At 41.2% G+C, this 13820-nt stretch overlaps 1 protein-coding gene across 2 annotated transcripts in view; it reads right to left on the bottom strand.

The window, feature by feature from the left end:
* Nucleotides 1-13820, bottom strand: part of SIPA1L1 (signal-induced proliferation-associated 1 like 1) — a 412284-nt gene that overhangs the window by 36101 nt on the left and 362363 nt on the right. For both annotated transcript variants that reach the window (XM_012656253.1, XM_012656254.1), the window contains 2 exons: nucleotides 6353-6499; nucleotides 983-1107 (listed from right to left, as the gene is read on the bottom strand). In XM_012656253.1, the coding sequence (XP_012511707.1) occupies nucleotides 983-1107; nucleotides 6353-6499 (272 nt within the window). The remainder of the gene's footprint in view (nucleotides 1-982; nucleotides 1108-6352; nucleotides 6500-13820) is intronic.

Below are 13820 nucleotides of genomic sequence, written 5' to 3'. Positions count from 1 at the left end.
TGTCTTCCTCAACTCCTGTCTTAGCTAAATACATCTCCACTCCCTTCTGTGTTCATGGCTAGTACATTTACTAGGGCACAGTCATTAAAACAAGACAAAACAATGAATTTGCAGAGAAGATAAAAAGATGGATCTTTGCCTTAAAAGTTTATCCTTTCCAGCCCTAAAATTTATACCTTTTTATCCCACACTGATGGTAATGCTACTAAAGATAAAATAAAGGAAAAAAAAAAAAAAAAAAACTAACAGTCTAGATTCAAGTCCTTGATGTATCAACTGTGTTGATACCAAATCCCTGATGCCAAGGTACTGAAACTTAATCTTGTTTCATGGCAAAATTTTATTGTATCCACTAGCGTTGTGGTGTCATTGTGGAACAACAGCATATATATATTTAGAGAGAGAGAAAGGGCCATGCACCAGAAATCCAAATGAGAGCTCCCTAATGCAAATCTTTCCTATCCAGCTGTTTTATACAGCTAAGACATTTCCTTAGCTGACAGCTTAATAGCAGAGTGAAAAGAATTTTTAAAAAAGCACACCAGGGAGGAAAGAGATTCTAACCAAGCTCTAGAGGCCACTAAACAATAACTGTATTTCTTTCCTGCTCTGTATGTATACATTTTTTTTAATGCAACATTAAAAATAACAAGGAGTCACTCAAGGCATTTATAGTAGGTAAAAACAAATAAACAAGGGGTGGGGATGTACTTAGGACACAAGGCAGTCTGTTCTTTTAATCTTGGTGCTGAAAATAATTTCTATGCCCTTTCTATTTTTAAATTTGGGGTCACTGAGAATTCCTTGACTTTTCTCTGAGTTCTTATTTCTTTCTTTCACTTGTACATAATCTAACAGAGACTTAAGTCATAGTTATTAACTAGGGCTGTCTTTACAACAGAATGCTTTGATAACATCATCAAGAGGTGGCTGGAGTCACCTTGTAAAAGCAACTTGCTTTTTGTAGAAATTACTTACTTACCCATCTGGTCGGCAATGCTATCCTCGCTTCTTTGCCAGCTGGGTGTGGATTTTCCACTGCCTCCGATGTCTGCCTGGGTGCTCTGCCTGTCAATGGAGGCTGGGGATCTGCGGCTCACTCCAAACCTGTGGGAATTTCCCCAAACAAAGACAAAGACAACATCAGGAACCTCGCCCACGAGAGGAAGGCAGTCCTGGGTGTGATGAGCTAAATTCTAATTGACAGGTATTACCGGTTCTTGCTTACGTGTCTGTACTTGTACGCTCATCCTTGTGTGTGTTTACGTGGGGGTGGAAATGTGTATGATGTGGTCAAGACACACCACTCGGCTCAGAAAGGTATGCGTGCTGTGTACATTAACTGCTAACAAGGGCAAGGCCCATTAGGACTGAGCTAACCTAAGCTATAAACAGCAAGAAACCAAAATCTTCTAGCCCTTGTGTAGCCAACCTCAGACTGTCACTCATGGCCAAAGAAAAAATTCACAATTGAAATGTTCCATATATATTTTCCCAATGGTACATTTTTGGGGTCTGTTTCTCTTAACTCAGTAATTTACTAAATCATTAAGTCATTCATTCTTGGAACAAGTATCTTCTGAGCACTTGCTCTGTGGTCCGAAAGACAAAGATTACTATCATTTATATTATGTAGAAACCACTTTCAAAATGTGTAAGTTTTAAATTGCCTTTGGGAAGGGCAATTTGGAAGTAGGTAAACCGGTATAAATAAAAACAAAGGTCTACTTCTGGAAGGAACATTTAGCTATTTAGTGAGCCTGTTTTATTTTTCCTTCTGGAGACTTATAATATATGCTTAATTGAGGCACATGCTTTGATTAGCAATATCAGCAAAGCAAATATTGACTGAGCCCATGAAAAAGTGTCAGAGTGTAAAATTCAAACATTCATGTGTGAATTCATTAACTTATGTGTGGTTGCTAGTGAACTTATGAATAATCTATACAATGAAGGACTAAATAGGGCCTGAACCAGTCTATGTATGTGATGGGTACTGTACGTGCTATAGCCTGATAAATGCACGCGCAGACCCAGCAAGTGGTTTGTTGGGAAGGCAGGAGATAAGCAGCAGGAATACATGGGGCTAAGTTCTAACTCCACCACCTAGCGTGGCTGAAAAAAGTCACTGAATTTTTGTCTCTATTTCTTTATGTGTAAATCAGCAATTCCATTACACGGATCTAAGGATCTATACAAAGCATCTGCAAAGTAGAAAAGGCTATAAAAATATTTATTTTATTATTATTCTTTTAGATACAGGGTCTCGCTCTATGGCCCATGCTAGAGTGCAGTGGTGCAATCATAGCTCACTGCAGCCTTGAACTCCTGGGCTCAAGGGATCCTCTTGCCTCATCCTCCCCAGTAGCTGGGACAATAGGCATGTGCCACCACACCCAGCTATTTTTTTTTTTATTTCTTGTAGAGACAGGGGGTCTCATTATGTTGCCCAGGCTGTTCTTGAACTCCTGGCCTCAAGTGATCCTCCCACCTTGGACTTCCAAAGTGCTGCAATTATAGGAATGAGCCACCACTCCTGGCCAAAATGTTTTATTTTTTTTAAGACAGGGTCTCACTCTGTCACTCATGCTGGAGTGCAGTGGCCCAATCATAGCTCACTGCAACCTTAAACTCCTGGGCTCAAACAATCTTCCTGCCTCAGCCTCCTGAGTAGCTAGGACTACAGGAGTGCACCACCATGCCTGGCTAATTTTTTGTTTCTTTTGTAGAGATGGGATCTTGTTATGTTGCCCAGGCTGGACTCAAACGAATGGCTTCAAGTGATCCTCTTGCCTCAGCCTCCTGAATAGCTGAGACTATAGGCACATGCCACTGTGCCCTGCTAGTTTTTACTTCTTTGGTAGCAGTGGAAACTAAACAGAAATTTTTAAACTTCTAAATTTAAATATCTTTTTCTGACTATCTGATTTTAAATGAACAACAGGGAAGATTATCTTTAAACTCAGCCTTGAAAAACATTTCACCAAGTGAACTTTTAATTTCACTTCTCAAATATACTGCAACCCCTCCTCCCCCCCATTTATTGTGTGCTACGCTATCAGGGATACAAAGGTACAGTCCTTGAGGAGCTCAGATAAAACGTGTTCTAAATTTTACATGGTGCCTCTTTTTGGAGAGCTTAATTGTGCCTTTGTTTGGAGAAGCATTTAATAGTTGAAGAGTCACAGGTTTGAATTTTAAATTCACCATTTGGTGAATTTTAAATTAACCATTAGGCTGACAAATGAAACATGATCAGTGACCAGGACTCTGCTTCCTAAGGCAGCCCATTCCTTTCCAGGGTGGGCTGACAGCTTTGAAATATCCTCCTCACAACGGGCTGGAATCTTCTTCTCTGTAACTTTCACTGACTGGCCCCGGTTGCCCCCACAGACAAGCTGGATCCCTCTAGGAGTGCCGGGAGAAAGCTCTCGTGGCCTCCTCACCTCAGCTTGCACATCCTCCGTCACGTTTCTCACACATGGCCCCCGAACTCCTCACTCACCTAGACCTCCCTTCGGACAGGTCCTGCCTTGTCGGTATGCATCAAAGCGTGTGGCCCAAAAATAAATCTCCAAGAAGGGGAGAATGAGCCCTGTGTCTTCTAAACAGCGTTGCTCTTTAACTACCCATCATTCCCATCCTGAACTTGTGCAGGTGCCCGTGCCCCACATTCAGGTAGAGCAGGCATTCCTAACTGCCCTGTTGGATTTCGCCTCTCATCTAATTCGGATGGTCTCAAAGTCCTCGCCCCAGGGAGCGGGCAGGCACGTGTCACATGGCGTTATACAGGGGCGGGTGCCGAGTGGTCTGCCAAAGTCGAGGGAGGACACCACAGTAGCATATCACATTTATGGACAATCACTGTGTACTGACCTAGCCTCGATGTCACGCTCTTGAGCTTTCTAAAGTTAACATTAACGACTTCGCAGCAGACCGCATGCATTCCGGCTTCCCTGTCAACTTGCACATCTGTTTTTATTGGGGTCAGCTGTAGAGATAAGCGTTTTTTCCCTTGGTAAGCGTATCTCTAGGATCAAACCCAGCCTGTGAGCAACGCAGTGAACCACTGTCCCTTGCACCACTGATATAAACAAAAACTACTTGGGATCTAGGGGAAAAACACTGTATCATCACCGTCTTGTAAGAGATCACCCCAGGTGAAAAAGAAGATACACAGTACAGTAAATAAGCCTGCATGACCTCACAAGCAACTGGGGCAAACCCTCAATATCACCTATGGTAGGCTCAGTTAGTAAAAATCAAGTTGAATAATCACCGTCTTATTAACAAAGACTGGGTAGCATGGGCACTGGAATCATGTTTTTAACATTAATACTCACCAAAACATTAATGTTTCAACTTAATTTTCTAGTATACATTTAAAGTATATCACAGACAGAAGAAAACAATGTGGTTTTTTTTTTTTTTTGGCTAATCTATATTTTATTGCTAGACTAACACTCACATCTCAGTGAATTCTTAGTGTTGAAGTTGAACAGGCCATTTAAGATCTACTAATTAAATCATGACACAATTAGTTGGGCTTGTGGTATGGTACAAAAACATGTAATTTGTAAACCTCTTGCAGGGACTCATGAATAAGAGCTAAAATTTTTTTTTCTAATTCTCACTTTCATGCTTGAAGTAAGAAATGTGCATTTTAGACAGGCTACTGCTGGGGCCCAAAGCATGGTGCTTTGACATGTTGCACTGAAGACGCAGCTTCCAGGTCCCCTGGACCATCCCCTGACTCCCTGTCCCTCTGCTCCTCTTTCTAGAAGCACCAAAGCACCAGGGGGGACTCTGAAATTTCCGTATCTGACTAAGAAAACATCTTTTGAAAAAAATGCAATAGCCTTGAGACCTGCTCCCTAGGAATCTCATCAAATAACCAGGAAAGATTATTGGAGAAGAGTGGAGACTGGGACTCTCCATCACGCTTAGACTTCTCTTCTGTTCTGAGGGCAGCTCTGAGAGATTGCCTGGGGGACCTTATCTACATGAGAAGACCACCTCTGCTCGCAGTGAAGTTCTGCCCCTCACCTTCCCACCAGCATCCCCAGAGCTCAGAGGAACCCTGTCCCAGGCCACTGTTCTTTGGGCTCATTCATTTCCACTGAAAACCATTTACTCCAACACCCCCCCATCTCCCCTTCCTCTATGAAGAAGGGTATATTGTATCAGCATCTGTATGCCATTGGGTTATCGGGCAATGATTCTCCTGCAGTTCCCTCGTGCTATGCGTGTTAAATAAATCCGTGTGCCTTTTCTTCCATTAATCTGTCTATTGTCAGTTCATTCTCAGCAACCGTCCAGAGGACAGAAGGGAAGCTTTCCCTTGGCCCCTGCACAACTGAGAGAGTCCTCGGGGAGAGAGCAGGGTGGGGAAAGCATATTTTATAGTGAGAAGCATATTTTATAATGGCTTTATTACCTACTTTCTGTTAACGTAAACATTTAGCAACATTTAGATACAACAAACTATACTTAATGGCTATGAATAAAAAATACCCATTATAAGGGTATTATTAGTGAGCATGCTTCTTTTGTGACACGGCGAAATCTCAAGAAAGTAACCAAATCACGTGTCCATTTGTTAAAATACGTTTGGGGGAAAACGTAGAATAGAAACAGCAGTTTTTATAAACCCCTCCCACTTGATTTTCAAATGGTTCAAGTTCCTGAGAGAGAGAACTCCCAGCAGGAAGTCTTGGATGGTCATTTTACTCTTCCCCTGGGCAAAGGTGGCTTGTGTGTGCCATGTAATGTTTTGCTGCTAATTACTTCCCAGCTTCGGACACTGCATTTTTTCCCCGTTTTAATGGCTTCTAAAATCATGTATATTTAGCTTTTTATCGTGTAAGTCTTTTTGGAAGCAAATAGTTACTTTTGAGCAGTTAGTGTTTCACGAAAGATTTTTAAAAAAACAAACCTATAAGAGACTTAAAGTGTGAGACAAATAATTTTACGCTTTAGATGTGATTATCATTTCCCCTATGTTAACAGCAATACAAACTCCAGTGCAAATAGTATTCTGCTGAGTTCACTTTGGAGGAAATATTAAGAAGTGAACTGTGAAACTAAACAATATATATAATGGAGAAACCAATGCAATTTGATTTCTCTGCCATTGAGTTTTTCATAGAGACTAGAGAATAGTAAACTTCCTACATAGTAGTTTGAACCAATTGTTAAAACGTTTCTCTATCTAGAATATTACCTACATTTTCCTCTTTGTCTGGAAATTGATTGAGGCTGGCTGAATGAAAATCACCTTACATGTCTGAGTACAGACGAAAGACAGTGGGGTCAACAGTGACCATGTACAAAAGGACAAATGTATACCTACCCTTCGGGCATGGACTTCTGCCTGTAGGTGCCCCCCCCAGAGCCAGTATCACTGGATGAAGAAAGATTGCTGGGGGAGTTACGACACTGGGATCTCGCTAAAGCCATGGATGAAACTGTCACGTAGATGTCCGAACCAGGAGACAGCCTGTATGTGCAAACCAAAAACAAGAAGTCAACAATTAGAAGGGAAAATCCCAAGGCAATGCATGATGGATAATATCATATAAATGTGACAAAGGAGGCGACTTCATGGAGATAGTGAAAATGAAGCCAGTTGGAAGCCTACAAAAGAAACTTCCCCATAAAACTACTCCCTAGGGGAACAGCTGGAAAATCGCCTTGAAGGGGGCGGGGATGTAAAAAAAAATAACAGGAGGAGAGCAAAAAAAAAGATAGAGAAATACGTATGCTTCTAAAACCTGCCAGAATTCAACTGGCTGAATTGCTTATGCAGTTTCCTAGGATGGCAGAGCAGAAGATAATTGAACCCAAGTGATATTAACATAGCAATTAATTCCAGTTTCTCCTACTAATCCTCCCAGAGTATATGACCACAGTGGGATTGATACATCTTTTGTTTTCCAATTTTATTACACAAACTCTGGAATGAATGTTTAGGCTTAGCTATTTAATATTCATAATTTGGGTTGATAGTAGCACCATCATTTAAAAGCTCCATGAAAAAACAGCTAGCACTGCAGTTGCCGGATTTAATTAGAATTACTGAATTTATATAATACCAGAGTAGAAATGTGCTTCACATGGGTACCTAATATATCTATTTCTAAAGTTATGTATCCCTCATCCTGCCAACTGGAGGTCAAGGCAGAAACCAGAGTTTTGTGGTCAGGACAGACATATTTTTCTCCTCTACCTCCTCTATTCTAGCAGGCAACAGGCAACCACAGGGACATATCAGTAAGTGATGCTGACAATTGTGACTAAGTATAAACTAAACCTTAATGACAATGATATTTTATTTCAGAAGCTAAAGCTGGCACAAATCACTTGACTCTTGTAGCAGGGCAGGTCATTTCTATTTTATAGCTGAGGAAGTGAAATCTAAGTCATTTGTTCAAGGTCACAATAAGCCGGGTCTCTTGATTCTAAGTCCACTGCACTCTGTGCTAACAACTGCTGTCCCCTAGAGAAGGCTGGGTTTTCTTTTCTTAATAAAACAGTTAGCAGTGGGTCTGCATGGTCAGACAGTTTTGCACATAAAGCTATCTTAAACTTAAGTCAAAGTTTTGAAGGCTTGGGACAGAACCTGTTTACGGGAATAAAGCAATGTCCCACAGTGAACCTATGTCCCCTCTGTAGCAGGGCAGGATAGGGTTTCAGGCACCGAAAGCTGACAGAAGGGATAAAAGAATCACAATGAAAAGGCTTTCTAATAAAAAAGAATAAGGATAGATACTAAAAAGTAAAACTCCTCAATTCGTCCATGCCCAAGAGGCAAATGTGACTTGAGAGCCCAGATTCCTCTCCAGTTGTCTCCTAGAGGTCTCTACTGAACACCTTCACCAGCCATTCAAATGAAACCTCTTAAAAATGAACAGATTTGATATATCGTAGGCTTGGAGGCAAGATGGCGGACTAAAGACAATGGTCACCAGATTGTCTCAGAAAGAAGGAAAAATTTTAGGTTAAAAAAAACATAGCCAGGTGTAATTTTGAGGGAAAAGTGCCAGAACCTATCAGAGATTCCACGGGAAGAAGTTGTGGAGCAGAACAAGAAGGAGCACGGGTTCAGCAGAGATCAACCCCCAGGGAATTTGGCGCCCACGGAAAGGGTAGGTGGGGGTGTTTGTTTTTCCTTCCCTCACACCTCTGGCAGACTGCAGGCTCCTGAACTGTTGGAGAGCTGCTCTATCCTCATAAGCCCAGAAGCTGCTGCTGCCAGCGAACTGGGAAATTCCTGAGAACAGAGCACTGGGCTGCCGGCCCTCTTGGAGTCGCTTCCTGTCACCCTAGACCCAAGCCAAGACAGCAGATGCCCTACTGCTTTTTGACCCACTGTGCACCTTTGTCCTCCCCAGGGAGCCTCAGCCCTTCAGTTTTCTTGTTGCTGGCCCCGACTCCCTACACAAACATTTCCCAACTCCCGCTCAGATTGCAGTGGCCACAGGGGGCCAGTGGGTTGCAGGGGAACTGTGTGACCCTAGAGCTTGGACATTTAGGGTGGGCTGCCGTCAGGGGAGAGGAGAGTACAGCAAGCCAAGGGAGCCCCTCGAGACAAAGAGGACCACAATGCCACTTCTCCTCTATTCAGACTCTTCTCCTGCTCTGGCCTTCCCTCATGCACAGCGTAAGTTCCCACATGAGTCGGCATGGGTGCCCCAAGGAACTACTGAGCCAGCACTCTCAGGAGTGGCTGCTTCCCCTCTGTTGGCTTATCCACCACATTGAGGCTTCCACAGAGAGTGGGGCTCACTCCTTTCCTCTTGAAGACCTGCAGTGGACCAAGGAGTGCTTGGACTGTGAGCTCCCCGCCTGCAAGCCCTCCCCGTTGCTGCCTGCTTGGCTGCTCCAGCAGAGCAGGGCATATCTCGAAGCAGAGGGACACTAAGCTTGCTTGAGCATTCCATGGGCAACTTGGGACCAGCATGCTTCTCCCTGGCATGGTCAGGGATTAAATTTGAGGGATCAGAGGACAGGCCCACAGGCTGGATCCCGTATCCCTAGGACTCAATCATGTTGCTTGGGGGCATAGAGAGGAGATTTGTGAACTGTTCTCAGGAAGTAAGGGAGCCCACGTGGGCAGAACTAAAAGGAGAGTACAGTGTGGGTCTGAGCTGCGGTGCACTTGCAGAGCACTCCTCTTCTCTCAGGGGAGCGGCGCTTTTTGTGTGTGGGCGGGTGTTGTGGGGGGGGGCTCTCCGCGTGTGTTGTGGCTGTTGTTGTGCTCTGCTGTTTTTTGTTTTTGTTTTTGTGGCGAGCCTGTGGGGGGATCTGTGTGGGGCGGGGAGAGGGGGAGGGGTGTGATCTCCTCTCCTCTGTGCGAGTGTGTGTGTGCGCGTCTCTCTCTCCCATGAGCAGACTTTTCTGGCTTAGTGGGGTCATTTTAGCCCCTCCCTGGTGGCTTTCCCCAGCGGCCTGCCCACCACCTGGGGCATCTGAGTGCTTCTCTTGATCGAATAAAGCTGGTCACAGGTTGCAAAAAACACTGCTGTGGCTGGCTCTTTCCTGCAAGCGCCTATTAGAGCATTTACTGACTCCATCATATAGGGCGTGGCTGACTCTTACCCACAAGCACCACCTGCTGTCTCAGAGATTAAACTGGGCATCCCAACATAATTCATACTGTTAAGAAGAACACAGGTCTAGGGAAAGAGAAAGGATTTCAAAGACCTCCATCTCCCCTTGTTGACAAGAGACAGGGAATCTGCCCATGCGCATAGCACACCACTGCTACAGCCTACAAATTACTAGCAATTGAGAAAACCACCACGCTAAGGCTATCTATAACCAAGGTATCCACGTAGACCCCCCTTGAAATACCCACAAGCAAAGCCAAAGGTCCTTATCCAACATGTGCTATAGGCACACCCTTAAGAGTGAGGGGGAAAAAAAATCTGACCTAAATAAAAGAAAATCCAAAAACAAGAAGTGACAGCTGCTCCAGCTGAGAAGGAATCAGTGCAATAACTCCAGAAGTATGAAAAATCAGAGTAAAAGGATACCCCAAAGGAGCACACCAACTCTCTAGCAATGGATCCCAACCAAAATGTAAATACTAAAATGACAGATAAAGAATTCCAAATATAGATTGTAAGAAAGCTCAATGAGATCCTAGAGAAAATGGAAAATCAACCCAAAGAAACCAGAAAAGTAATTCAGGAAATGAATGAAAAATGTACTAAAGAGATACATATTTAAAAAAAAAAATAGAACTTCTGGAAATGAAAAATTCATTTAGGGAAATACAAAACACAGTGGAAAGTTTTAAGAATAGACTAGACCAAGCAGAAGAAAGAATTTCAGAGCCTGAAGACAACTCTTTAGAATTAAGCCAGTCAAAAATAAAGAACAAAGAATCAAGAGGAACGAATGAAGTCTATAAGAAATATGGGATTATGTAAAACAGCCAAATATAAGAATCATAGGCATCCCTGAGGGTAAAAGAAGAAAAAGCAAAAGGCCTGGAAAACCTACTTGGGGGAATAATCAAGGAAAACTTCCCTGGTCTTGCTAGAGATTTAAAGATCCAGATACAAGAAGCTCAACAAACACCTATGAGATTCATTGCAAAAAGGGTATTCCCTCCGAAAAAAAAGGGTATCCCCTTTAGTTGCAGATTTACCACCCCCCCCCCAAAATCCCCCTAATCCCTGGACAGTATTGCTGCCATGTGATCAGGGGAGTATTGTAGGGGGGAAGGGCATGCCTTTAACCCTCACTTGGATGAGGCAAAGACATAAAGCGTAACCATAATGTTTGTACCCTCACATTACCCTGAAATAAAAAAAAAAAAAAGGTATCACCAAGACATATAGTCATCAGATTGGCCAAAGTCAAAGTGAAGGAGAAACTCCTGTGAGCCATGAGGTGAAAATATCAAGTAACTTACAAAGGAAAATCCAACAGACTAATTGCAGACTTCTCAACAGAAACCTTACAAGCCAGAAACAAAATAACTGCCAGCCAAGAATTTTGTATCCTGCAAAAACTAAATTTCATAAATGAAGGAGAAATAGTCTTTCCCAGACAAGCAAACACTAAGGGAATTTGTCACCACTAGACCTGTCCTACAAGAAATGCTTAAAAGTATTCTATACTTGGAACAGAGTAATTGATATCCACCAGTGTAAAAACATCGAAAAGTTAAAACTCGCAGCTCTTATAAAACAGTAACACAAGAGAGAGAACAAAGCAACTAGGTAATAAAATGATGACCACAATAGTATCTCACATAGCAATAATAACATTGAATGTGAATGGTCTTAATGTACCCCGCCCCTCACAAAAGATGTAGATTGGTTGAATGGATTAAAAAATACAACCCAAATATTTGCTGTGTCCAAGAAACCCATTTAACTCACAAAGATTTTCATATGGTAAAGGGGTAGAAAAAATATTCCATGATATTCTCTTAGCAGATAAAATAGACTTTTAATCAACAATGTAAAAAAAAAAGATAAAGATGTTCATTGCATAATGATAAAAGGATCAATTCAACAAGAAAATATAACAATCCTAAATATATATGCACTTAACACAGGAGCTCCCAGATTCATCAAATAAATTCTACTAGATCTAAGGAAAGAAATAAACAGCAACATCATAACAGCTGGGGACTTCAACACTCCACTGACAGAAGTAGGCAGATCATTGAGGAAGAAAATCAACAAAGAAACACTGAACTTAAATGGGACTCTGGAACAAATGCACCTATCAGACATTTACAGAACATTCTACCCCACACCCAAAACTGCAGAATATACATTCTTTTCTTCAGCACATGGGACATTTTCTAAGATGGATCATATGTGTTAGGCCACAAAACAAGTCTCAGCAAGCTATTTAGAAAAACTGAAATCATACCATGTATCTTCTCAGGCTACAGTGGAATAAAACTAGAAATCAATTCCAAGAGGAACTCTCAAACTACACAAATACATGGAAATTAAACAACTTGCTGCTGAATGATCCTTAGGTTATCGATGAAATCAAGATGGAAATAAAATTTTTTTTTCAAATTAAATGACAAAGGTGACAAAAGCTTCCAAAAATCTATGGGTACAGAAAAAGCAATGCTATAGGGAAAATTCATAGCCTTAAATGCTTACATCAAAAAGACAGATCACAAATTAACAACCTAAGTCACACCTCAAGGAACTAGAAAAAGAAACACAAACAAAACCCAAAGCCAGCAGAGGAAATAACGAAGCTCAGAGCAGTACTAAATGAAATGAAAACCAAAAAAAAAAAAAAGAAAAAACAATACAAAAGATCAACGTAACAAAAACTTGGTTCTTTGAAAAGATAAACAAAATTGATAGACCACTATGCAGATTACCTAGAAATAGAAGAGAAAGTACTCAAATAAGCTCAATCAGAAACCAAAAAGGATTCATACTGATACCATAGAAATACAAAATATCATCCATGACTACTATGAAAGCTGCTACACACACAAACTAGAAAACCTAGAGGAAATGGATAAATTCTTGGAAACACACAACATCCCAAGCCTAAATCAGGAAGAAATAGAAATCCTGAACAGACCAGTAACATGCAGCAAGACTGAAATAATAAAAAGCCTCCCAACAAAAAAAGCCCCATCCTAGAGATTCATAGCCAAACTCCACCAGACAGACCTATGAAGAAGAACTGATACCATTCCACTGAAACTCTTCCATAATATTGAAAAGGAGGGAATCCTCCCTAACTCATTCTACAGAGCCAGTATCATCCTGATACAACAAAAAAAGAAAACTATAGACCAATATCCCTTATGAACATAGATGCAAAAATCCTCAACAAAATACTAGCAAACTGAATTAAACAACACATCATAAAGATAATCTGCCATGATCAAGAGGGTTTCATCCCAGGATGCAAGGATGGTTCAACGTAGACAAATGAATAAATCTGATTCACCACATAAACAGTAGTATAAAGACCATATGATCATCTCAATAGATGCAGAAAAAGCATTCGATAAAATCCAGAGCCCATTATGATAAAAACCCTCAACAAAGTAGGCATAGAAGGAACATACTTCAAAATAATAAAAGCTATATATGACAAACCCACAGCTAACATCATACTGAATGGGGAAAAGTCGAAAGCATTCCCCCTAAGAACTGGAACAAGACAAGGGTACCCACTGTCACTACTGCTATTCAACATAGTAGCTAGAGTATTCAGCCAAGAGAAAGAAATAAAGGGCATCCAAATAGAAAAAGAGGAGGGAAAATTATCCCTGTTTGCCAATGAGATGATCCAGTATCTAGAAAATGCTAAAGACTCCACCAAAAGACTCCTAGAATTGATAAATTCAGCAAAGTCTCAGATTACAAAATCAGTGTACACAAATCAGTAGCATTTCTACATACTAATAACAGTCAAGTGGAGAGTCAAATCAAGAACGCAATACAATTTACAATAGCTGCAAAAATAAAATACCTAGGAATATACTTAACCAAGGAAGTGAAAGATCTCTACAAGGAGAACTACAAAACATTGATGAAAGAAATCATGGATGACATACAAACAAATAGAAAAACATCCCATGCTCATGGATTAGAAGAATCAACATTGTTAAAATGTCCATACTGCCCAAAGTGATTTACAGATTCAACACAATTCCCATCAAAATACCAATGTCATTTTTCACAGATCTAGAAAAAAATAATACTAAACTTCTACAGAACCAAAAGAGTCTGAATAACTAAAGCAATATTAAACAAAAAGAAAAATCCAGAAGCATCACATTACCTGACTTCAAATTGCACTACAAG

The sequence above is a fragment of the Propithecus coquereli genome, unplaced genomic scaffold, assembly GCF_000956105.1.
Source record: "Propithecus coquereli isolate 6110/MARCELLA unplaced genomic scaffold, Pcoq_1.0 Scaffold5, whole genome shotgun sequence".
Taxonomy (NCBI): domain Eukaryota; kingdom Metazoa; phylum Chordata; class Mammalia; order Primates; family Indriidae; genus Propithecus; species Propithecus coquereli.
This window is presented reverse-complemented; position numbering and strand designations above follow the sequence as displayed.